Here is a 25,392-nt window from a genome sequence, read left to right as displayed (position 1 = left end):
CTTCATCTCAAGCGGGTTCTTGTTGGAAAGAAAGTTAGACACATACACAATGGGTACTGAACTCACTGGGGGATTCCCTCTTAGATTAGCTGGGACAGAATTATATGCATCATTAGGACAGGTGAAAAGGCTTAGAGCAAGTTCATGACGTCTTTCCTCAATTCCCAACCCTTCACTAGCCCCTTTCAATCAAGGTGCAGACACATGGCCAGCCTGCTAAGCATGAATCCCCATCAGACGGGCACCACGAACCCTCACACAAGTGATCACCATAGCCAGGTGCTCACATCCCCATGGGCCGCCCCTAACTGAGGTGGCAACAGGAATCACCCCAGCAATGCCCACAGAGGTTCAGCAGCCTTAGCCCTTGGCTGGAGGGAAGCAACAGGCATCCCCAAGGCTTTCCCCAAGCTTTGCCTCCTCTTACCTGCTGGTCTGTGACATGGTGCAGGCACCACCAGACTGCATGCTCGGCTGTGGTGAGAGGATCACCAGCCTGTCAAGCTGGTAATGTGAAGAACAGTATTAACTGAGTAATTAAATCATTTCTGTAATTACTCTCACACAGTTATAAATAATGTAGGCCCACACGTTCTCTCTAGAAGCCACAATACCAAGAGAATAGAGGGTGAGGGATGCAAATGCAAATGAAAAAGCAGAAATAATAACAATAATAAAAACACTTAACATTTATACTATACTTTGCATTTTCAAAGCACAGCGCAAACAGTAATTAAGAAATGGGTAGAGTGACAGATAGGAGCGGGTGACAGAAAGGGAAGGAGGAAAAGGGAGGGGAGAGGAAGGGGGCAGGCGCAGCACTGCAGGCCCCAGCAGGCTGCCAGCCTGGAGGACACACTGTCCAGCCCTGTGGCCACGGGGCTCCTCAGCCCTCACCGTCACGCTTCCCCAGCGAGCTGGGGAGCACAGGCAGGGCCCTGCCTTGCTGGAAGCAAGCAGCAAAGCAAGCGGACAAAGCACTGCACTGGCCCCAAGCCAGGGCACTGGCAGGCCGTGGGGGCCTCATGCTGGCAAAGAGGCACCAGGCCGAGCACACCCTGTGCGTGCACTGGGAGACCCACTAGCCTTTCCCCCAGGGGAGCACTGCTGCCAGCATGCCCCACATCCCTGCAGAGACTTCTCTTGCTCCCTTCCTCACGTCAGGTTTCTAGTCCTAAACTACTCACCCACAGAGGTCCTTCACACACTTGTCTTTTCCTCTGCTGCACACAGTTTTTCCTGGGTGGATCCTGATAAGATCTCACAGGAGAGCCAGTTCCACCCACCTCCAGCCCCAGCAAGGCCTGTGCAGCCCCCAGTCCACATGCAGTTTTGAAGCACAGCTTCAAAGGACAAGATCTCTTCAAGAGATTTGTGGCAAACATCTAAAAAGACTCTGCTGCACATACGCAATTTCTCATGGCTTATACCAAAGCCAAACTTGGAGCAACCTATGCCATGTGGCAGCAAATGCACATTTTGATTAAAAGTCCTTCCCTGCAAGGTATCTCCAGACTTCAGCCCTTGCTCTAGAGGCCAGCGATGGCCAGGCAGAATTGCTGTAGGAAAACACACTAACATTTTCAACATGAACAAGTCACGTATCTTCCTTGCCACATTTTTAAGAGAGCTGTTTTATTCTCCAAATAAATAGAGAAATAAATCAATCAGCTTGAGGCATACACCTGGCATAGGAAACTTTGCTCAAACACTCATCGTCTGGCAAAGTTACAGGCAACCCCCAAGAGGATCTTATAATAGGGAATGCTGGGCAAGCTTACAATAGACGGTGCTATCAGCCCTGCATACAATAAGCTTTCCTGCATGCTGCAGCTATTCAGCCACCTCTAATGGGGGTTACAGCTTCTCCTCCTGGAGTCCAGATTTTCATATCAAGCATTGTATTTACTTCAGCTAGAAAAATTCATTAATTGCTCCCTGGCAATTAGGTAGCCTTTAGCTTTTGTACAGCTCCAAGTACTTTACAAAAACATCATTACTGTCTTCTTACAAAGGGCAAATTAATGTAGATGGAAGTTGAGTAGCTGTCTTAAAGTCATGTAGAAGGCTGTTTTAGAGCAGAGCTGCAATGAGCACTCTGGTTTACAGGACTTGATTCTGCTGGCCACAATGAACCCCTTAATCACTCCTCCTCATTGTGTGTTCTTTTGTTTTGTGTTTTTGTTTTTTTTTTTTTTCCTGCTTGCCTTTAGATTCTCTACCTCCTTCATTCCTCCTTCCCCCAAAACACATTTATTATCAGGAACCTCATAGATACACAGCTAGAAGCTATTACAAAAGCACAGAAAAAAAAGTACCTCAGTAGAGTATTTGGGGTATATTTTTTCCAATCACCTTCAGAACTTTATTTAATATAGTCTTTTTCTTCCCTACACCCCATGATCCTAGATTCATAAGAAGTTTTCCTGTAACTGATCTTTGCCGCCTTCTTTCTCCACCACCTCTCCAGCCATATAACACATTCTCTAGCACTTTGTTCAGTCCTGGCTGAAAACCTGGTTGAAAAAAAGCTGAAGCAATGTGCTTTCCACACTCTTCCACAAGGAGACTACAGCACATCCTAATAAAACTCAGTGTCTGAACTTTCTTCTCGATACACATACAAATGATATCTTTTCTCAATTCATCCTGTCTCTCCTTCTGGCAACTACCTAGTATAATTTTCTCTAATTTTAGTCTCTCTCTGTTCACAGCATATATAAATCACACCCTGACTCATTGTTCAGCCTATCTACAACATACACGTATAGCTGTTCCAGTCTTTCTTCATACATCAGTCCCTCCAGACCCTTAACAGGCTCACAGACTAAAATAATATTTTCTGTATTGTTTTTTTCCCCAGCCAGTGTATATTTAATTCCCTTAACTTCCTTCATAATCCATCCCCTCCAAACTTGGTTAATGAAGAAAATAAAAGGCAAAGAGAAGAGATTCCCTGAAAAGAATTGTTTCTCCCTGTCCCGCGGTTACAGGGGAATGATACGCAGATCTAAAGCAGCAGCATTGGGCAATTTCACACTCCATGTTTTCAATTTCATTTTGAGGCCAGTTTAGGGTAGGGACAATTTGAGTGTAATTAATTTAGATTCTGTGAGACAAGTAACTGCTTGGGGTTGTAATAAAGGACTGCCTGCTCCAGAATGAAGAAACTAATCTCCTTGTCCAGCTGGGGATGGCACAAATTGATTTAATACTTTTGTGTTCTTTGGGGGTTTTGTGGTTTTGTTTGTTTTTGGTGTTTTTGTTGTTTTGTTTGTTTAGTTTGTCTGTTTTGAAGAAAGAGTAATAATAATTACAAGTAATGACGAGTCAAGATCTCATCAAGCTGCCAGATTTTCTATGGACAGTGCTCATGGATTTGGACATCTACCCAAACACCAGCAGCATGAAAGTCATGGTTAGAAATCTAGTAAGAAAGAACTTTTCCACAAAAGCCCTATTATTTGCCAGGACCAAGCTGGGTGGGAAACAACATTTTCCTCACAGATATTTCAGTACTTCTATTTCCATGTAGACAATGACAACACCTCATTTAATCATTAGTAGGAAAAAAGTTAACAGCTTCTCTTTCCCCCAGGCAGGTTGCAGGGGTTGCATGCAGAGCTAGGCAAGGAAAGGTCTTCTAACACTCAAAAGAAAACATCACTATAACAATAGGAGAAAACTAACACTGAGTACTCCTGGAAGAAGAATTATATGACCCAAAATAAAACAGCTTATAAATAGCTACAAAAGTCTGATGTAAAGGAATCAGACTTCAGGTTTGCTTGATGTACATCGTCTGGGACAACTTCTGCCAAGGGAAGGAATTGACTCCCCCCTGTAAGCTCCTTCACATTCAGCATCCTACTCCTGTCCCAGCACTGCCACTGCTCAAAAGCTCCACATGGTCATTTGGCAGGGCATGAGCCTCACTGGGGTCCCTCCAGATTTCCCCTTCCCCAGCCTTGTGCCATTCAAGCAAAGGTGGTGCCTTCAGGCTCCAGGTGTCCAAGGCTCAGGGCAGATATGAAGTCCATCAAATAGAAATGATTAGGAAAAAAGGACAGGAATATCTGGGGGAAAGCTATGTTTACCCTAAATACGTACCTAATACATTCATAAAAATAAAAGGGGGCTTTGGTTTTTTTGTTTTTTTTTTAGAAAAAAATCAAGCTCCATACTCTTCTCTTGTGACTCTCAAGAACACTACTCCTCAAAGAAGTGAAAGTCTTCAAATGGCATTCCCATTTGAAGCATATAGGAGAGAAAGTAGAGGGAAGCTTGAAAAATTTAGAAAATATGCTATTGTACTATGATATTTAGTAAAAGAAACAATACATTTCTTTGAAAGGTCTTTGTTTTTTTCCATTGAAATAATATTAACAAGAGTACTTGAGCTCTTGTTTAGGAAATGAGAGTTAACATTGAAGGATTTAATGGCCCTGGGGAGAGGCTAAAGCTCTTAACAGTTCATTTCCAGGTTTCCTAATATCTGTGGGATTTTTTAATGCTGCAATTTATTTGTAAAGTAATAAAAATGTTCTAGGGAAAGTTTGAGATATTAATTAAACTCCACAGAAAAATGCTACCTATATTTCTTTATACAAAAAAAATATTTTTATATGGGTGGATTCTACACACACACAAACATAAATTACTGATCCACCTGGCTTATGATTACATGTGTATATTCAAGAGAAAAGCAACATTGACATACAATACAGGCTTTTATCCTCTATATCTGTGACCTACCTTTTTTCTCCCTCTCCAATTTTTACAGCAGACTTATAGTTTGAGGACACATGAAATTTAGTTCATTATTTGTGAGCTACACAGAGCTTTCATTTGGCAGCAAGAGGAAACAAAGTACCAAAAGCAAAAGAAGTAGATTAATAGTGTCCTGAATAAAAATACTAAAAGCTTGAAGGGGAACTGCTGATTTTTTTTTATTTTATTTTTTTTTTTTTTTAAGATCAAACTCATCTTTGCTAATCACAAGATTGGTCTAAGAAACATTTAAGCTATTACTATCATCAAATGCATTTTCAGAGAAATGACAATGCCTTGTGAAATTACATCAACTGCACATCATTTTGGAGGGGAAAAAAGGGATAAGTCTTCTAACAACACTGAATTGTACTCTTTCAACATTTGCAGATCAAAATGCATCTTTCTTCCCTTCTAAGCATCGTTTTGTTTGGAATTTATTTCACTTCCTTTCATATAACCATTCAAAAGGAACTTGTCCTTTTTTTCCCTTTTGTTTTTTACTGAATTTTTCACACAAAGGCTCTAAAAATTTCTGATGTCATCCCTAATGGAAATGAATCAAATTTCCATCTGAAAAATGAGGTTTGCATTCCCCATGCATCTCTATTATTTAACCTTTGGAAACCTGAGAGTGAAAGTGTTTTCCTTTTAATTACAGATGTTCTGCTTTTAGCAGCACTGTCCCAGTGTCTTTGACTTTGTCCTGGTTTGTCTATATCTATCTAGGTGCTCAGCTTATCCAACTAGTTTTGGCTTCCCTCTACCTGCAGCATCATTTTGCTACACTCTGACCTATAGCTAGATCCCTTCTCTGGTGCTTTACACCCACTGACCAAGTTTCAACATGCTTGCTCCCCACTGAAATGCCAAATACCACCATTGCCGAAGCAGCATGGCCCAAGCATGGAAAGTCACCTCAAAGTTCAGCATTGAAACAGAGAGAGAGTGTATCTTGGAAACCTGACAGAAAACAAAAAGAAAGGGGACAAGGACTTATGAAGCAGGGCTGGCAAGTTGGAGGAAAAATTGTAGCTTTGGTGTGAATGGGGGGTGGGAATGCAAGGTAGTAAAGGGAGTAGTGGAAAATTCAGCTCTATGCTGTGTAAGAAAAGAAAGGAGAACCTGGCCCAGAAAGGATCAAGGATTTTAGATTTCAGGTTAGTTTCACACAGCTTTTATATAGATTTTATTATAGGCATAGCCTTATTTCATAGATTATTCTTCCCTATCATTTTATTTCCATCAGCATGGCTACCCTGTGTGAACAAGTCCCAAAGAAAATAGCACGAGACACAGAGATAAAAGAAAATATAATCACACTCCTCTTCCAATATTTTTCCTGGGTGCTGCTTGTGCACCATTATGTTACTATAAAGCTGAACAGGACAAGCAGCTTTAGTAAAGCAATGAAACCGGGCAAAACTGCAAAAAAGACACTTCTGCCAAAAATGATGGTCACCAGCTATGCTACAAGGCAACCCAAGACAATGAAAGTAGAAAAGGTAAGAACAGAAATTATCAGCAAGTTGACTTTCCCTCTTATTAAAAAGAAAAAAGTCTGTCATTACAAAACAGACCAATCAGCCAAATGGTGTGGTCATTTTTTAGGCATGTCTTTTCCAACACAGTAAGTGTCCTAAATCCGAACAACAATTTACTCTTCCTTTAAGATACATATAAGTTTACATTGTTATTATTTCCTTTTCTGCAACTGCTCCTTTACCTCCTAGTTCTGGGAAGAAGTGATAGAAGGCAATATTTAAAGTATAATGAAGAGAAGCCCAGCCCAGGTTTCCAGTCTCATGTCTGCAAACACAAGATACTGGTTTGAGTGCTTATCTGAACTGAAGCTGCATCAGCAGCCTTGAAGGTTTCCTCCCGTCAGTCTCCTAACACAGAGCATCCTCATCAACCAACTACATCCACATTGTGATAGGACTGAATTTCTGCTTTTAAAAATAACTTGGGAGAAAGGAAAAGTAATTTTAAATACTGGAATGGGAGCAGATGTCACTGGTCACAAGTGCTTTGCAGTCCTCTGGACATGTGGTCCTAATTCCTTTTCGAGGTGTCAGCACCAAAACGAGGACCAGATAGATGTTCATTTGTAGGACTCAAAACAGTGCGGCCATTCTTACACTCTGCCCTACAACTGCAGGACTTGCTCCTCTGAGAGGAGCTAATATAGGGGCTACTGAACCCCCTCAGCCATCACTCCCAAGCCATCCAGCCCCATCAAAGTGACTGCTGCAGCTCCCAACACCTGGCATCACTGCTGGCAATCTCAGAGACTAAAGGGACTGAACCAGTGGTGAGGAGAGTCTCCCTCAGTAAAGTGGTCCCTCCAGCACTCGAGTGCGGCACGTGGTGTCTGTGCCGTACCAGTTTCCTGGAACTAAACCCAGATCTCAGTGTACACACATCATCTGGTCAATTTCTTCTGATGCCAAATTAGACAGATTAAATGCAATGCTTTGTAACAGCTAAGCAGGTGGGATTAGAGACATGAGCACCGAGGAGAGAAACAGCAAAAACATATGCAAATGACTATATAGTTATTGTACAAGGGAAAAAACAGGGAAAACAGTCTAAATATTGTCTACAAAATCTAATCAGATGCAATATTAAAGAGCACAAATTTGAACAAAACAATCAGGAAATCCAGATGTTACATTTTCAGCAGCATACCTCCACCTGCTGTGTTACACCTAGGACAAGATTTGTGGCACTTCACTTGAGGCTCTACCCCAAATTGCTCTTGATGCCTTCTTCAGGAATCAGTGTGGAGACACAAGACTGTCCTACAAACATTTCATTGCACCCCAAGGTGCATGGGGATGAACTAGGTGGTGCCTCCTTCCCCACTGATTGCAGCAATGTGATGCCTAGACCTACAGCTAGCAGATAGCAAACTTTCAGATGGATGTTAACTGAGATGAAGGCAGCCTATGGTGCACATTGTACAATGTTTCTGTCAGGAGGGAGGGGGGGCATAAATTCAGGCTGGAAATCCTCTTTTTCTTTTTTGCCTGTAGTTTCATGTCTCAATTCACCAGCTTTACAGAACATTATGAAGTTAATTTCACACATGGACCCAAATTTCCTCACAGACACACTTATCAAACCCTCATTGAAGGTTAAACAGAATTTCTCATGCTCGTCCAGGGAAGGTGGTTCAACTGAGGAGGTTTTTGCTTTAACCACCAGAGAAGGCATCAGTGGTTTGCACTCTTCTTTAGGTTTGCATTGGTGCTACTGATCGCAAACGCCCAGGGAGCACAACAAAACTCTAAGTGCAGGTCTAAACCTGTGAAATGCTGAGCGAGTTCGATCACAGCTGACTGCTGTGAGCATTGAAGGGATGCTGAAAGAAGCAATGTGTGCTTACAGGATCAAACCCCAGCCACACAACTCATTTGCGAACTACATGACTAAGGGTCAGTAAAAGAAAAGCCTCTGTCAAGGCCCTCTGTGGAAAATAGATTGTTAAGGACTTACCAGTCAGACTTCAGCATTTTCAGGAGAATATCAATGTATTTACTCTCCACCATATTTTAATTCAATTCATCACACAAATATTATCCATTAAAGATTACGCACCTGTGAATCAGAAGCTCTAAAGGTCAGCCTTTTCGATTTATGCTGAAAAGAAATCTTGGCCTTTCCTAAAGCCACAGATCTTTGCATGTATCCTGCTTCTCCTGCCTGCAAAACTATGAAAAAGGGAGCTTGATAAAACAAAGGTCTCTATTTATAAGGCTTCCACCTTTGAGCTCCCTGTGGGCTGCCTGCCTGCCAGAAGGCTCTTTAGAAGCAAGCTGGTGGGGTACACAGGGTGGCCGCATGAGATGCCACCTTCCCAAGGAGAGATGAGAGGGAGATAAAAAGAAAAATCTTTGCCAAGTTCAATAGGCCAAATTCCTCTTTGAATTACAGAGGCGTAAATCTGATCTAATCCTACCATAGGCAATGGTGCTGTGCTGGATTTGCACTGCAGGAATCGGAAATCAGAACTTGGCCTGCCAAGCTCAAAATTGCAAGGACCTTTTCCCAGTGCTTAGGATGTCTGGCAACAGAGACACTGCTGCTTGTTCAAAGAGGATATAAAATGCCACCATAAGGATGAAATGCAGCACTGAAAGTAACGCTCTAGACCTGTTTTGCACAGACATTGACAATCGCAGAACGCAGGAGAGCAATGAGTTGTTGCCTAATTCTTCTCAAGAAAGAAAAATCTCATTGTGGGTAGAATGGGGCATAATGACTTTATCACAACTGTAACTACTGAAGGACAGAGAAAGAAATGCCTGTGATTCTATTACTCAATGCCTACTTTAGTTCAAAGACTGATCTGAGAAAACCTGCATATTAAATGTACATTTGGCAACTGAACAGTTGGTCAAAGAGTGAGAAAATATCTTGTGATTAACCTATTCCCAGCTACTCACCTATGATAACCTGCACTGAATTAGTTACTTACAAGGTAAATAGAACAGAAAATGCCTGATTTCTCAAGTCCACTAGTTCTTTTTCTGAGGAAAAGTTGCCACATTGGCCAGCTTACTTCCCCCCCTTCACTCAATTACACCTGATTCTGCCTAGTTAAATCTCCCAGATTTGCTGAAGAGTGACCTACAAAAGGAAAAGACTGTCAGCTTGATCCCCAGATTGTTTCTTTATGAAAGTGTAGTCAAGAGGTTCTTCTCAATAAAGGGGCTTTCTTGCACCAAGCCTGCAGGGAAAAGGGCAGCTCACTTCTCTTGGATATTCCAGCCAGCCCACAGCAGCTTGGAGGCCATTGTCAGCCACGCTGTCTGGCCCAATGCACGCTCAGGCATGAATTTCTGGGTCCCCTGCTCCTCCTGCTGAGGAGATTTCTGTCAGGTCCAGCTGTACACCATGCATGCTCCCCTAAGCTGACAGTTACCAGCTGGCCAAAGATGGTGCTCTCCGCATCTTGTTGTGTTCCAAAGCAGTGGCAGGAAGGCCTGTTTGTGCAGTTAACTGCCAAGAATACTAGCTTGGGTTGGGGAAAACAGCGAAGTGTCAGTGATATGATGGAATAAAATAAAGTGGAAACAGCTGGACTGGTTCAGACCAGTTATTTGCATTCGCTAACACCTATTTAACTTCAGGAGCTAATGAACACTTCTGAGAGACGATAGCTTTATTAAAGATTCAATTATTTTTCAATTAAGATGTAAGAGCTGTATTAAGCATCTCTGAAAATGCCACAATGTCCTCCAGCTCCGTTCAGGGAAAACCCAAGCTAGCATTCTTGGCACTTCCCAAGGTAAAACACCAGCAAAAATAAAACCCTAAAAAAAAAAAATCAGAATTGTCAGAGGCTCTTTACGCTTCTTAAGGAAGAAGAGAGCTCATTCTTTTGCAGCTCTCTTCTATCTACTCCTTTACCTCCTTGGTTTTTCCTCTGTTGCAGATAATTCCACATGATTAATAGGCTCTTCTCAGCAGTGCTACACACAGTTAGCTCTTTTAATCTCTTTGAATTTGAGTCTCTCTAATCCCCCAGCCCTTCGGCCCCAGGAGACTCCACCTGAGGATCACAGACTCAGATAGCTCTCTCTGTTTTAAGTTTCAATCTGCGGGTTTATAACAGAAGAAAGTTCAAATGTACCTTATCTGCCATGATCATAGAGGAGCCTCCATGGATGCCCAGGATGGGAGTGAGGGTCTGGGCAGAGATGAAGTCCAGGATCTGAGCAATGGCTTCCTGGTCTGTGTCATCAGCAAATACCACCCCTTGAATCTTCCGATCTGACATGAGGTCACAGATGCGGGTGATGATGCTCTTGGGATCTGTCTCATTCATGGCCACCAGCTCCACCCGGGGCACCACTGAGAGGTGGTGGAAGTCATCTTTCTCGTGTGCATCTTTGATGGCCACTTCGTCTGAGGTCCCCACCAGGATGACTGCAATGCCAATGCTCGGGTGGCTTTTCTGGGCATGGGCCCCGCTCCCTGTTGTCGCGAGGACTGCCAGCACCAGCCAAAACTTTGGAGAGTAGTACTCCACCCTGGGCCTCATCTTCGGCTCTTACACTCCCTAAACAAAGAAGAAATAAAAGGAAGGGGGGAAAGTGAGAGAAAGAGAAAGTGATTAATTGATAAGTCAATCATGCACTCAACCCTTCAAGGCAGATCCATCGATCCTCCTCAGCCGCTGCCATCCTCCCACCAGCCCTTCTTGCTCAATGGCCAGTCCTTCAGCTGCATTCAGGACTCTATTAAATAGTCAGAGGGACTCATGTCATCTCCCTGGTCCCATGTCACACTGAGACCAAAGTCAAAACTGATTGAGAATTGTCCTTTGACGGCTGTTCAGCTGTCTTTGTGAAACTAATTGCTTATGTCAAGCCCATGTCTAAGTGCTTGCCCTCAACACAAAGAAATTATTGATGCTTGTGATTGGTTTGGCCTTCAGCTGGAGGTATAGCAGAGGGGCTGAAGGGACCAGGCAGACAAGACACCCTTTTACTTTCTCAGCACAGTGCCTCTAGAATAAAGCGAGGACAACTGTCAAGGCCATTAGATGGATGTGGGTGTGAGTTACTCTGTGTATGCATTGCATGCAGCCTTCGTACTAAAGGAATACACACTGCTCCAGTCCATAGTAGCTCAGTCATATGCCTTTCACCAACACGACATCCATTTCTTTTTAAAACGCCAAGAACACAAAATTTCCTAATGGTCATAGCTAAAAATGGACCAGTGTAACATGGCGAAGACATTCCCTTCAAGACCAACATGCCAAGTCTTTTTGCTAAAAAGGAGAAAAAATCCACAGAGCTCATAAAGGTTCACCATCAGCTACCACAGCCAGGGATGTTACAGGGATCTTCTCCCTGAACACGTCCACTTTATTTTGTAATCACAACAGCAGAAATGGAAAAACCCGATGAGGTCATCTCTCCAGCCCCTGCCTGAGCAAGACAGCTCCCTGTGGGATTGTTCCTAGCTCTTTCTTTACTCAGTCTTGTTTTAATAATACCTCACATTTCCACAGCTCTTTTCATCCTCAAGACATTTCACAGACACTAATGAATTAATACTTGCAGCACCTATGACGAGTAAGCATTATCAAAATCCTCCTGGTCTGGGGACAAAAACAGAGCAGTGGCTGTTCTGTGAGAGGCAGCACTGTTCAGCACTCCCATCCAGGGCCACTTTGCTGTCCCAGGTAGATGCCAAGCATTTCAAACTAGAAAAGACTTCCTATCAGCTCTTCATGCCCATAAATCTGCTCATCAACAGCCAGGTACACTTAGAATAAACACACCCACCCTGCATTTCGTTGCACTACATCACTGACCCTCTCATCTTGGGAACCAAGAAACTGGAACCTTTCATACCGTTGACTGCTGCATGTCTCTCTGTCAAGTGGATAGAAGGCTGCAGCAGCAGGGACAAAACAGGATTTTTTGGGGAAGTTGGAAGTCCATCCAACAACCCCACCGAACACCAGTCACCCCTAGAGAGAGGGCACAAGGGACACCATCATGCCCTGCCCAGGATAACAGAGGCTCAGCATGTGCTCCCTCATTGCCATGCTAAGCAGAGAGAATGTATCCTGCATTATTATTACCAGATAAATAACCACATAATAAAATAGATAATAAATACGCACCGGAGGAACCAAATCCACTTAGGAGGCTGAAAGGAACCACGGGTACAAAGCAGCAATCGATTCTAAACTCTGACGGATCCACTTTCTGAGAGATGCTCACAAGAACCAAGGGACTTCAAGAGTTTGGCAAAATGAACAGCTAACTTCATTCCAGCAGGACTGTTATCCTCCAATTACGAGTCACTAAATTAGATTCCTTCACAGTGAAATGCAGTCCCCACTCCTGCAATGCTTTATTAACTTTAATGCACTCTGTACGCTCTCTGTCTCTCACTCTCTCGCTCAGTCCCTTTAATGCTATATTTGCTCTCTTTAAAATATGTCTCCTGCGATCTCTCTGCAGAGTCTCACACTGTATATTACGCTTGGTTAGGCAATGGCTAGCTGTGATGCCCAGGGAGCAGAGTGTAGGTTTTTCCTAGCCCCTCTCCCACCAGGAATACTTTACAGGGCCTTCCAACACAGGGCTCAGAGAGCAGCAATGCAGGAGCTATGCAGGCGAATGAGGCAGCTGTCTGCTTTCACACCCAAATACAGACTTTTCCCACAGGGAAAAATGCTGGCCAAGAAACCTGTTCCCTTCTCTTCACTTGCACCAAAGCCAATAAATCTCTAGCATCTACCTTCAAGGGCCAGCAGATGAGAACACAGATCTTGAAGAGCACTTAAGTGCCAACCTACTGCATGTCTGGCTCAGGGGATGTGCCCCCCAGACAGATCTTCTCTTCAATACAAGATGATAGGTTTCCCTGTAAAGCATCAGAAATTCAGCCTTCAGCCAGAGACACAGGGAGCAGCCAGGCCTAGGAAAAATCTAATCTAAAAAGGTCATCAGTGCCTCCACAGCTGACCTGGCATCTACCTCCACTTTGGAACCTTGGCCATGAGCCCTCTCCAAGAGCAGGCAGAGAGATGCCTGTGTCCACCCAACCACCCAAGGCACTTTTCCTCTGTCTCTTGCTCATATATAAGTTCTCTGTCATGCTCACTACGTGTTTCAGGAACACGGATGGCCTACGTGCCAGGAGCCAGCATCCGTCTGCAGCAATTACAGGTACCAGGTTCAGACTGGGCCCCCTGGCAGGACAGGACGCAGGGATGTAACAAGGCAGAATGCCAATACATCACACCCAAAACAGGGCTGGTGGTACCCCATTAGCTCCACCAATCAGCCCCAGCACACTCCCACAAGGCAGCAGCAGATTCACAGCACAGAGTTGCACTGCTCAAGTGCAGTCCGTTGGAGATAGGAACGGGCATCCTGGCACCAACCCCACCTCTCCTTCCTCCTCTGGTCTGGCTCACTATCAGCCCTTTTTGAAGGTAAGCTAGTAAAGTGGTACACAACCACAGACTTATTGTAAGATTAAAATGACCCCACGACTGTGAGAAGGTGTTTTTGCATACACAGCAGCAAGTTTTATCCATTAATTTTGGCAATGTTTAAGTGCAAAAGTTTGAGACACCCAAACAAGGAAACACTGGAGGCACTATAGGGACCCTCCTTGAGGGCTGTCTTTTTTCCAGTGAGCATTTGCAAATTCACATGGAGAAATTCATAAGCACGTGACAAGGTTGCAGTTGTAAAACAGGAAATTTGCCCCTAGTTGTTTCAAGTAACTTCAATATTCCTAGACTCTAATTTCACCAGTCAAGAATGACTTTAAAAATGTGCTAGGATGTTTTATGACAAAATATTTTACGTGAGTAGTTTTTTCCCTTGCTGGTGATGTGGGGCAGCATAGTGTCTGGGAGGCTTTTCTGTGCTTTTGCCACTCCAAAACAATTCAGCAATTCCTAAACTCCAGTCTGGCCAGTAACATCTTTCACACGTTATTCCACGCTATTATATTGTCCCTTACTCCCTGGTATACAATATATGTCAGGGATATTAGATAAAGTGGTTTTACAGACATATCTATATTTAGGTATAAACATGCCTGTAAAACCATTATACCTCTATAATCTCATTTTACTTACCAATAAAACACATCCACCATTGTAGAGGAATGCAGCATCTACTTAATGCTGCAGAGCAGTGTTACACAATCACTGTTAAAACGAGGAGGGAGAGTTAACTTTCCCAATTGAAAATACAAGAGAAATGTAGGTAGTCAGACAGTAATTATTCAGATTGGAATTTGGCCAGGACCAAAGGTTAGATTGCTTTAAAATATCATGAGAACCTTATTTGACACTGCATTTTATGTGGATCATATCTAAGATAAGTATTAATAGCAAATTATTAGGCTGCACAGGCAAAAATACAGCTCAGCATTTAGAGATATTTCTGGACTATATTTCAAAATACCGAAAGTACACAAATAGGTCATTGTGCGTTCAGCCAGGCAAACTGTAAATAAAGTGCTGCTCAGCGTACAGCAAGGTGAGACGATCTTTAGGTGGGATAAAGAAACTGAGGCAGAAGGTGGGCTGGTCCCAGAAGCTTAGGGTCAGTTCTGTTGTGCATTGATGCTGGTGCCTCCATCCGCTGCAGCTTTGCCAGAAGGGCAGCAACATGCAACAGCCCCTTGGGAGAGTAATTGCAGGCCCCAAAACCCCACTTCCAAGCTAAATATAGCAAAAAGAAAGGAATTCCTGTAATACTGTGGTCTCAGACTAAAAGCTACCTTAAAGGCAGCTTTCCTAGTAAGGAGGAAGACAACGGTTGAGATAGGAGGCTGAACAGCATCACCAGTGTGAAGGGAACTTTGTAGGGATGCGGGCTCTACATTGGAGGAAGAAGAGCATCACGTACAACTTCCAGACTTTCCTGGGGAGCCATGGGGAGGTTCATACCAGAGTGCTTTCTGGACTCTGCCCGCTGAGAGCTCTGATGAGGTCACAGGACTTCAAGCCACAGAATCTGAATTCAACAGCTAGTTTTGCATCTGCACCAACTGTAATGCTAACTCTCAACCCTACCTGATCACTAGCCCAATTCCAATACTTACCACCACACCTGTGGCGGAGCTACTACCTACAGATGCCCTACCATCTCCAGTGTTACTGGAGACCGTTTGAGCATTGTTGGACAATGAATCAGAAACCAACCCTCATGTTTCCAGCCCTAGTTGTGGGTAAGAAGAAATCCATCTCAGCTGTGAGATACTCTAGAAAGCTGGCAGGTGCTTTGTGCCTTGTATCCAACACACCACCAGGGAACAGCACAGCGCACTAGGAGCCGTAGGGAAGTTAACATTGCACTAGACAAGCTACTGGACTGTCTGGCAAGAAAATACCTGTATGTCTGGACCAGAGAGCACTATTTCTGTGCTAATTAACTGCATAAGACTGTGGTTTTGGTCTGCTACCTGCCTTACAGGTAAGCTGCAGGAGCTGAGAAGACCCAGGAGAAGAAAGGTGTAGGATTGATTTAAACCCCATATATTGTTACTCCTAAAAGCTGGGGTGTAAGGCTGTAAATCAAACCCTTCTCTAACTCACTGATTTTTGGCAATCCAATTTCAACTTAGGACAGCATCCCATTCTTACGGCTAATGCCACCTCCCCACTCCAAACACACTGCATGTAGTCTACCTCTGAAGAAGCACTCCTCCCTTCCTAATGCTGCGTTGTCCTACCACAGCTTCAGCCCAGACTATTTGTAAACTGACAGCTCCTGTGCTGCTGTGCCACATATTACTGCTCACCAGGTAGGTGACATAAGTGCGCATAAATCTCCTGGCTCGTGTCCCTGTTGTTCCAGGAACTTTGTAAACAGAAACAAAGATGAGGATGAATCTGGGGCACAAAGGATGTGTCCTGGAAGCACCTGCACACTTCAGGTACTGATAAACAGAATGAATGACACTGCAGGAAAATATCCGTACGTTCAGAGCAGGAATATGGCAGTGTCTACAGATATCAGAAAGTTCCACGTCCAATGATGAATGAAAGAGCAATGCAACACCTGGACCAGAAGGGTTCATTATAGCGACTCTGACTGAAATCCCTTGCTGTCCCCTGGAAGGAAAGTGGTATGTAGGTTCAGTTCTATTCACAATTTATTTTCTTTTAACCTGTCCGTTCTTTATTAAACCAGATAGAAACTCCTCCCCGGCCTGGCCAGTGTCAGATTCATCCCATAGATCACATATTTACTCCTCCCCATCTCCAAAGCCTAGATTGCTTCTGTTTAGGTCTATCCATTCAACAGGTCTATCCAAGGACAAGGTCCAAAAAGCACTTCCCTTTTCCTGCCCCACATAAAGGAGAAGAGTAGTTCTCTCCCTGCACTTGAGGCGGTACAAGGAACACTTTGATCATCAATTAGACCCAAATCATTCCCAACAGATTAAGAACTGTGTCTCATTATTGTAAGCTTGCCCAAGGGTAAATTCCCAGTGTCCTTCCCACTTCCTCCCACCCACATATTTTACATATCATAGGGATAGCTGATACAGCCACAGCCTCCGAGATTCTGTTGAGTCCAACATCAAGTGATTCAGAGAAATTACACGTGAATATCCTCTCCTTAATAGTCTTGCCCTTCCCCCAGTCATTTCAGTATTGCTGTCTGCAGCATCTGCTTTAGCACACGACCTGCCCTGAAACAACTCAAACAATAGGATTACCACCACTAGAAGATGACTCCAAGGATCACATTTAGAAGCGTTTCTCTAAACTCAGCCTAAATTTTCCCTTTACTCAGCTATCCTGTTACTTCAATAATATCTCCTTCATTCAGCCTAAACAATTTCTCCCTCTTGACTCACCATTTCCACCCTGAAAACGCTTGTAAGATGGTTATCTGATCACCCCTTGGGACTGTCCTCTGCTGCAGCGGAAGTTCAGCTGTGTTCGTGTCCCTCTTAAGCTGAGCCCCTAGGGCCCTCAGCAGGATGAGGGAGGGAGGAAGAAGGTAGCAGCCGGGCCAGGGAGAGCAGGAGCAAGCCTGACCTGCTTCCCCAGCCTGGCATACAAGTACAGAGCAGCGGGAGCCAGTGTAACACACAGAAAAGCCATTAAGAGAGACAGCAGGTCAGTCTGGCATTGCCCAGTGCCAATTTCTAAATGCCAGGGCAGAGAGGCTTGGCACGGCCATCACTCTGCAAGCCTGGCTGGCGGAGCCAGGCTGGAGCCATCGTTCCCCTGCTGGGATCTCACCCCCAGCACCCCGCTTGGGCAAGTTTAGAGGGACAAGACCAGCCCCTCCTGCCAGAGGGGAGGAAATGTCCTCGCCGTCTGGAGCGGTCAGCTGCCGCTCCATGCATGCTCCAGTTCAAACAGGGGTTTCAAGGCTTTCAAGAGGTCTCTTCACCATGCAGTTTCCCACTTCCAACCATTGCCTGCCCCATCTCAGGCTCAGAGCAAATCATCCAAAGCAAGGGATGCATCTCTGTGCGCACAGCCCCTCCAAAGGGATTTCAGCACATTTAAAACCAGCTTTGCCTCCTGGCACACAGGACTGAGGGAAGCTAGACTTAAACATACAGCAGAATGCTGCACCCAGAACAACACCAGTTTTGCCAAATAAATCCAACTGGAACAAGTTGATGATGCATGCTGCAATCCCTTCCTTCCTTTCTTAATTCTCTGCTTCCACTTTTCATTTCCAAGCAGAAATCAACAGCATATTAACAACCTGAGTACATTAAAGACTAGGATTTCCAAAAGCTAGGGATTTAAATAACTCCAATCCATTAATAACCATGAAACAAACACACCTTTAACTTCGGTTAGGTGGTTTGGAGAAACATCCTCTGCATTTCTGATTACTTGCTGTATTAATTTGAGGTTTTCCAATAAACTCTACATTTTATGTACATTGGTGGATTGTGACACTGAATTTCAAAAAGTTTAAAAGAAAAGGAAAAAGGTTTACTATCAAGGATGGAAAGACTTGCCATTCCCCAGACTCTCTCATGCACTGCATTCAGTCCCTGTTCATTTCCTGAGTTATTTTCTTTAAAGGCAAAGCACAGAGCAGGCAGGTGAAGGCTGCTCTGTCTGCTGAAGGCAGCTGCCAAACACCATGCCAAAGCTGAAATCCCATGGGATACTTAAGACTGTCTCTTGATGTTCTTTGTCCTTTTATGCCACATATAAGCACCGTAAAAGCTAAATCACAAAGGTTTCTTAAAACATGAAATAAGTAGGAAAGAATATATGATTTTTTTTTATAAGGCAAATCAAGGGAGTCCTTGTCCTTCATACTAAGAATCCCCAGAAGGACATCTGAACCAGAGGGATACAGCCTTAAACTACATCTGCACTTTGGATTCAGCCGTCTAGTGTGCTGACAATCTCCTCAGATATAATGTATGACAGTGGGCAAAGTTTTAAAGCATTAACCAGCCTGTCTCTTAGAAAAGATCTTCATGGGTGCGTGAAGACCATGCAGCAAGGGCAATCTAGGAGAAACTCCCTGCACTGTCTCTGCTGCTTGTGGCACCATCGTAGCAAATCTTAAACAGCCTTAAGCAGAGTGCCAGAGCTCAGCAGACCTGATCGGGTCCTCATAAAGGTGTCACAGACAGCAGGAACAGCAGAAAAGGCAGTTGATGATGATGATGCCTGAAACATCAAGATGTGAGAGGGTCAAAGAAGCTGCTACATGAAGGCAGGGGGTGGAGAGTGGGAATTGTGTTTTGTGAGCTGGTCCAGGGCAAAGCCACAGTGCTAGACACTGATGGGTACTGGTACGTGTTTTGCAAACTGCCAGCATCTCTCAGGAGCTTTGTGGCCTCTTGATTTACACTGGTATGCAGCACTGTGGAAAGCATGGTTTTGTCACCAAGTGACCCTGCAATAAGGTCAGCCTTGCTCATGAAATGAGCCAGGAAATTAACTGGAAGTTGAGAGGGGCAAAAAGGTAGACCACAGAAATCAGAGCCAAAAGTGGTTGAGAGCTGGCTCTGGTGAGGCCACTAGAAAGGATGGATGAGTACTCAGATAACTTTGTTCTCAGGTCTGCTTCTTTATAACTGCCTATCCCTTGGCAAAGTCGTGTCTTCCCTTTTCCTCATTCTGATTCCCAGTAAAGAATTTTTCTGTTCTTGTTATCACTACTTTAAGAAAAGCGAAACAAAATTTACCCAGGAGAAGTAACAGGGGATACCCAATGTGTGACACCAAAAAGAATGCCATGCAAGATGCTTGGAGTTGTACATTCCCAACCCAGCAGTATCTTAAAAATCACTCATCCCTTTAGAAAAACCTGATCCTTACAAATAAATACTAAAGTCAGGATGAAAGTAGAATTGATAATTGCAAGTTAGGATTTTTTTTTTTGGTGGCCTCATTTTCCTTCTCCTTTCTCTGTTCCTTTCTTTCCCTCTTCACTCTTCCCACCCCAGTCTCCCCTTTCCTTGTATTTCTCTCCCTCAGTTCAATAACCAGTAAGGCACCAGCCATCAAGCCACTGGATACAATATGTTTTCACACTACATTAGTGCTGTGCACCAGACCATGCAGCACCTGCGATTGTATGACAGGTCATGGCCAATTCGTCTTACAGAGACCTTCAATCAATAGCATCCAGAAAGCTTTCCTGGCTGGAGGGACCCAGCCCAGCAGTCACTGACCTCTCCCTCTGCTCAGCAGTCCATCATATTTATGGAGTTGCAGTGACAGAAACTTACACGAGAAAAGCCACATCTGGACCACAGCTCATCACTGACTGTTGATGCTGCAGGGATGGGAAGGCCCAATCCAGCACAAGAAAACAGATTAGATTTGGCTGAGCTGAATGCCATTTCCATGCATCTTTTCCCACCAAATTCCTCTCCTCTCTCTTTTCTCCAGCTTGTCAAATTCATTCATGCTGGCTGCTTCAGCCCCCTTTCCCAGCAGCTCACCTAGCTATTCATTCCTCCACAATGCATATGAAGATGTGTACCTGCAAATTCCTCCTTCCAGCCCAGCTCCATCACCAGCTTCCTCAAGGTGCAGCTCCACTCCTTTGGGACACATCTTTTTACACATAAGTTACTATAGGTTACATTTGGAGCAGGAAAAAAATAAATATTGACAGAAAGCAAGAAGGAACAACCTCCAAAACTAAATAATGGTCACAGTAAAGAATACACTGTCAGTAAATAAAAAGTCATCCCATGAAAAAGTGTAGCTGGGAGTTACTTATGCTTTAAGGTCAGTTTACACTTTTAGAACAGCATAAAGGGACTTAAGTATAGAAGAAAATCTGGAATTTCAATATCCCCATAAACTTCCTTCAGTCTACAATGCATGCCCAAATCTATTATCCTACTCAGCTTTCTGCATCCATCCATCACTTATCTCTAATCCATATTTTGTCCTACATGGCTCCCACAGTCACTCCATTCCTCGCTCTAAGCACTGCTATATTTTTGATCCATCTTAGCTCACTTGCATTCACACCGTTAGGTATCTGTTTTTAAATCTTAAAAGCATGGAGGGAATGAACCACAGCAAGTGAAACCTGGTTCTAATCCCTTACACAACCATCCAAAAATCAATAAGCATTTTTTGAAAGTATAAACACCATTGTTTTCTTCCTCAGCCCTTTGCCTTAGTCTCCTCATCAGAAAGAGATGCATCTTCCCTGCTTCACAGAGCTAGAAGGTTTAATTATTTATTGTATTTAAAGTACTTTTGGCTCTCAAGTGATAGAAGCTACAGGAGTTGAGATTATTATTATTGCTTTCCATTGCACTTCCCTGAAGGCAGCAACGTCTTCTTGTGAGATCACACCCAACATTACTCACAGGATCCCAAGAGAGTGTATTAAAACCTGTCTGTCCAAGATCTTCAGGACAATAAATCCTAGTTTAGCTAGGAGCAGAGAGAAAGGAATTGCTGTAATACCATAAATAGTTATTGGTTTCCAAGCAAAACCCTTGATACTCAATATCGACTTTGCCACATTAACTCAAACTGCAAAATACTGCTGATCAGTGGTTTCTGAGGAAACAACACATTGTCAGCAAACGCCAGTTTGTTAAGCCTGTTGTCATGAAAATATCTCAACTCATGATACATTTTCACCTGCTCCAAAGCAGCTTCCTGGCCAGGCAAGGAAGAGCAAGAGATAAGTGAAGCTTTGTAGAGCAAAGCAGAGCTGCAGTGGGCAGCCAGCCTCTGGGGTCTGATCTAGAGATGCAGCTCTTTGGGGCACCAGGTGCCATCCTTCTGGCACTTTTAATCCAAACCTGAACACCTGTTTCATCAACAGATCTGCCCTGGGGGCCTGCCATGGATCCAAGGAGTCTGGTTCCAGCAGCTCCTGGACTGTGAAAACGTAGGGCACAGCTCAGTCTTAATTCACTTACAGAAACTCGAAGTACAAGATCTCTTCGCCGGTGGTCTCACAAGCGGAGACCCTCAGACCCTGGGTTTAACAGATCTAGGGAAGGTACCAGAGCAGAGTCACCCGGCTTGTATAGTATGGCTGGAAAGTCCTGGGAGCTCTGATCCCCTTCAAAACAAAAATCCTGGTCTTACACCAGCAAGCCTGAAGACTCAGAGACCCAGCTGGGACTACAATGTCAGAGGTCCCAGAAGCCTGGGATTCATAGAGAAGTCCTCAGATGTAATTCAAAGGGCCCACAGCTTCAGACTAGGCTGTAAGTGAAAGCACCCTACAGCTGCAAACCCTATGAAGCCCCGGGAGCCAGGATAGGAAACCAATAGGTTTGGTGGAGACAACATTCAGTCGCATCCCTTTTACATCCAGGCCGGTCCTTGTGGAAACACAGCTTCCTAGAGACAGGAACCCAAACCTTGCTGCCAAGCTGGGGGTCAGGCCCCAGCCCAGAGCAGCTGCTCTCCCTCCTGAGAGGAGTGGGGACAGAGGCACCACTCAGCCAAGAGGTGTGGATTTAATGGATACGGTGGCAAAGCTGCTTTTACACTGCCCCTCCTGAAGCACTGGACCAGCACTGGAATGCCAGTCCTGTCTCACGAGGAGCTTTTGTACAAACCCAAGGTTGTAGCACCATACAACCGTCAAGTTTAAGCATTCAGTCAGCAGCAGTCTGGGGTCTTTGGCTAGGTCTCATCCTTGTTTGTATATGACAGTACCAATATTGACATCCTGGGCAGCCAAAGATTACTGGCTGCAAATACCACCCGGCCCCTACAATAGTGTGGGGAAAGCACACCAGGTCATCCAGGCCACAGGGCTGAGCTGCAGCCCAGCAGGGTCACAGCATGGCTCTCACCAAATACAGCAAGACCAGCACCAACCAGGTACATGCACACTGGAGAAACCTAAGACAAAGCTCCCATGCTTAGAGACAAGCATCCCAAAGTCCCCTGAAAGGGGAAAAAATAAAATCAGTCCTTGGATGCTGTGCTGGCTTCCTGCTTCCCTCTCCCTGACAGTTCCTGCTTTGGCGTCCCATAACAAAGACACTGACACAAGAGCTCTCCTCCAAACCAGGTGGTGTTTTTCCATGCAGCTGCATGGATTTATAAATATAAAGATGCCCAAGCAGAATAAAATTCACAGACACTTTTGCACTATTTCCATGCACCCCTGCGCTAAAGGGGTTTAAAGGCCATGATCTGATGTGGCAGTGTTTTAAAACCACTTGCCTGGGTTTTAACACTTTTGTGAGGCACTGGGTAGCATGGAAGGGATCTATCGTTCCACAGGACTTTCATCTAGAGAGAAAGAGAAACTGCAACAAACAAGCTACATAGGCATTACCACTTGACTGCATTGCCCCTGAGTTCTCTGGGATCCCTCTTCTCTGGTTTGTATTTTATCTTCTGAGTCTGTAAGACTTCTGGTATCCTATACCCCCTCCCTGACCAAACTCCTCACACAGCCCTGTCACTGCCCCATCCAGAGACTGGCAATATTTCAACAAGACTAAACACAGCACGCATTTATCACTCCTTTCCTAACTAAAGGAATCAGAGGATATACAAGACCATGGCTGAGCCCCTGGCCCCAGAGCTGAGGTGAGCTGGTGGGCAAGCTGTGCAGCCCCTCCGGTCAAATCATTTACCCAGCCTGCTCTGCCATGTGGCTAAGGGAGCACCTTCTCCAGATCCATCTGCCTTACAGGTTCCCCCACTGCTACAATTTTTATTTATTTATGAAGAGCAACAGCCTAAAAGTATTTTTTTCCCTGTATGTATGTATAAACAGGTGGCCTGACATTAGGGAAAGAAAAGCACTCAGGCAGTGCACAAACTCCCCAAGGGAGGTGCTCAGGCATGAGTTACTGCCAAGATGACATCTGTAGGGAAATAAGCCACCAGATGCAGGGGAATGGACTGGAGAGGCCCAGAGCAATGAGGAGGAAAGAGGGAAAAAAAAGAAATAAAACAAGAAATGAAGCAGGCTGGTTTGCCCATCAATAGTTATTACACTTTACAGAATTCACAGGTGTCTTTCACTCTTCTTTGTTGAAGCAGTTTTCCAAAAGCTCATGTCCCTGCTTCAAATCATCTGGCCTGCCACCACCCACCCCAGCAGACTCCCAGCCAAAAAGGCTTCAGTGACTACTGCAGCAGAGCAAAGAAGAGACATCTTATCCAGCCACTCTGGCCTGATGTGCCCGATCTCCTCTTCCTTCCACCTGAAGGGCCGCCACTTCTCTCATAAGCAAAAATAATCTCAAACATGCACATACATCCCATTTTGTCAGCTTTCAGAGCAATGCACCTCCCCAGCCATCCCTTCAGAGAGGCCATGAGGAGACAGTCATCTCCCTCACACCCTCAGGTGCACACTGGTGCAACAGTAATGGTGGCATGAACAGAGGACACATCCCATGCCAACAGAAACATGAAGTGAAGAGGATGATGCTTCACCAAATAGCTGGAAACTGGTCATGGTGGGGAGAGAAGCCCTCCTGGAAAACCTGGCCCTGGCACTAGTACATGTCTCCTGGACTGACAGCGCAGGACTGCTGGGGCAGTCACAGCTGGGTACCTGTGTGAGAAGGCAGGGGGTGCTGAACAGCAATCACACAGAGGCGGTAAGAACCACACACCTTCTCTACAGGACTTCTGGGTGTACCAGCAACCCTGGGCTACAAAAACACGTTCAGACAGGGAACTTGCTTTGTAGCAACAGCAGAGAAAAAGATGCATGTATCAGTGAATGGAGCAGGATAATGAGTCAAACCATCTGAACAGCATTAAAACACTTCGAGCAATGGGTGAAGAGCAAGTTCTAGAGAAGACTCTGCAGCAGAAGACATGCAGAGTACCAGCCCATGAAGCTCACTAGCCCAGACTTTACCCTCTCCACCCCAGTATCATCTCAGAACCACTGCAAGTGCTGGTGCTCGTCCATGTTTCAAACATCCCCTCTAGAGGGCCACCACCTTAGACACCATGCCTGAAATTTCAGATGATGGCCAGCCAACTGTACTTTGCACAAGTGAAACCTGTGGTTGTCCAACACACTTAAGGAACTGGAGGAAGGTCCTTGCACCTTCTGCAGTGCTTTCTATGTTCCAGCAGGCAGATCTCTGGCAGCATGGAAAATACAATCACATATAGAAACCTCAGCTGGAGCGGTCCCACCTTCTCCCCCACCCCATCTTAATTGGATTTTTGGTGGTCCTCATCACCATACTGTGAGTGTCAGCCAATTGTGTGGGCACAGCTGACCCAGATATCTGCAAGCCCACCATTGGTGAAACAAGGGGACACCACAGGGGATGGATGTGGCCATGCTTCCCATTGGATGACTGAGCCCATCCCCTCTTCTCCTAAGTTTTCATCCAGAAATGGACTTAATAGAGACTTCCCAATAGTCACAGCCCTAAACTGGCTGACACATGAAGAGCTGTATGATGGAGAGAGGAATGAAGGAGAAAGTTTCTTTTTCCTTGTTCTCAGAGTGCTTCCCTGGCTCAGGTGGTACCCACTCTCCAGAAGGGCCATCAGCCTGCACCCACCTCTAGTCATGTTAGCTTTTCTGGAGCAGGAATGCTCAGCTAGATGCAGTCAGTGCCTCCACTCCTCTATCACACTCAGCCATCCATTCCAGGTGCAGCATACACAACCACACAGCAGCAAAT

At 44.7% G+C, this 25,392-nt stretch overlaps 1 protein-coding gene across 1 annotated transcript in view; it reads right to left on the bottom strand.

Moving 5' to 3' along the window:
• GRIN2B (glutamate ionotropic receptor NMDA type subunit 2B) overlaps window positions 1–10,822 on the bottom strand; it is a 161,200-nt gene extending 150,378 nt beyond the window's left edge. The window contains exon 1 of the mRNA XM_035544130.1: window positions 10,412–10,822. Coding sequence (XP_035400023.1) covers window positions 10,412–10,822 — 411 coding nt within the window. The remainder of the gene's footprint in view (window positions 1–10,411) is intronic.
• Between the last annotated feature and the right edge of the window lie 14,570 nt (window positions 10,823–25,392).

The sequence above is a fragment of the Cygnus atratus genome, chromosome 1 (genome assembly GCF_013377495.2).
Source record: "Cygnus atratus isolate AKBS03 ecotype Queensland, Australia chromosome 1, CAtr_DNAZoo_HiC_assembly, whole genome shotgun sequence".
NCBI classification, from domain to species: domain Eukaryota; kingdom Metazoa; phylum Chordata; class Aves; order Anseriformes; family Anatidae; genus Cygnus; species Cygnus atratus.
Note: the sequence above shows the minus strand (reverse complement) of the source record. Positions and strands in the feature narration are given on the sequence as shown.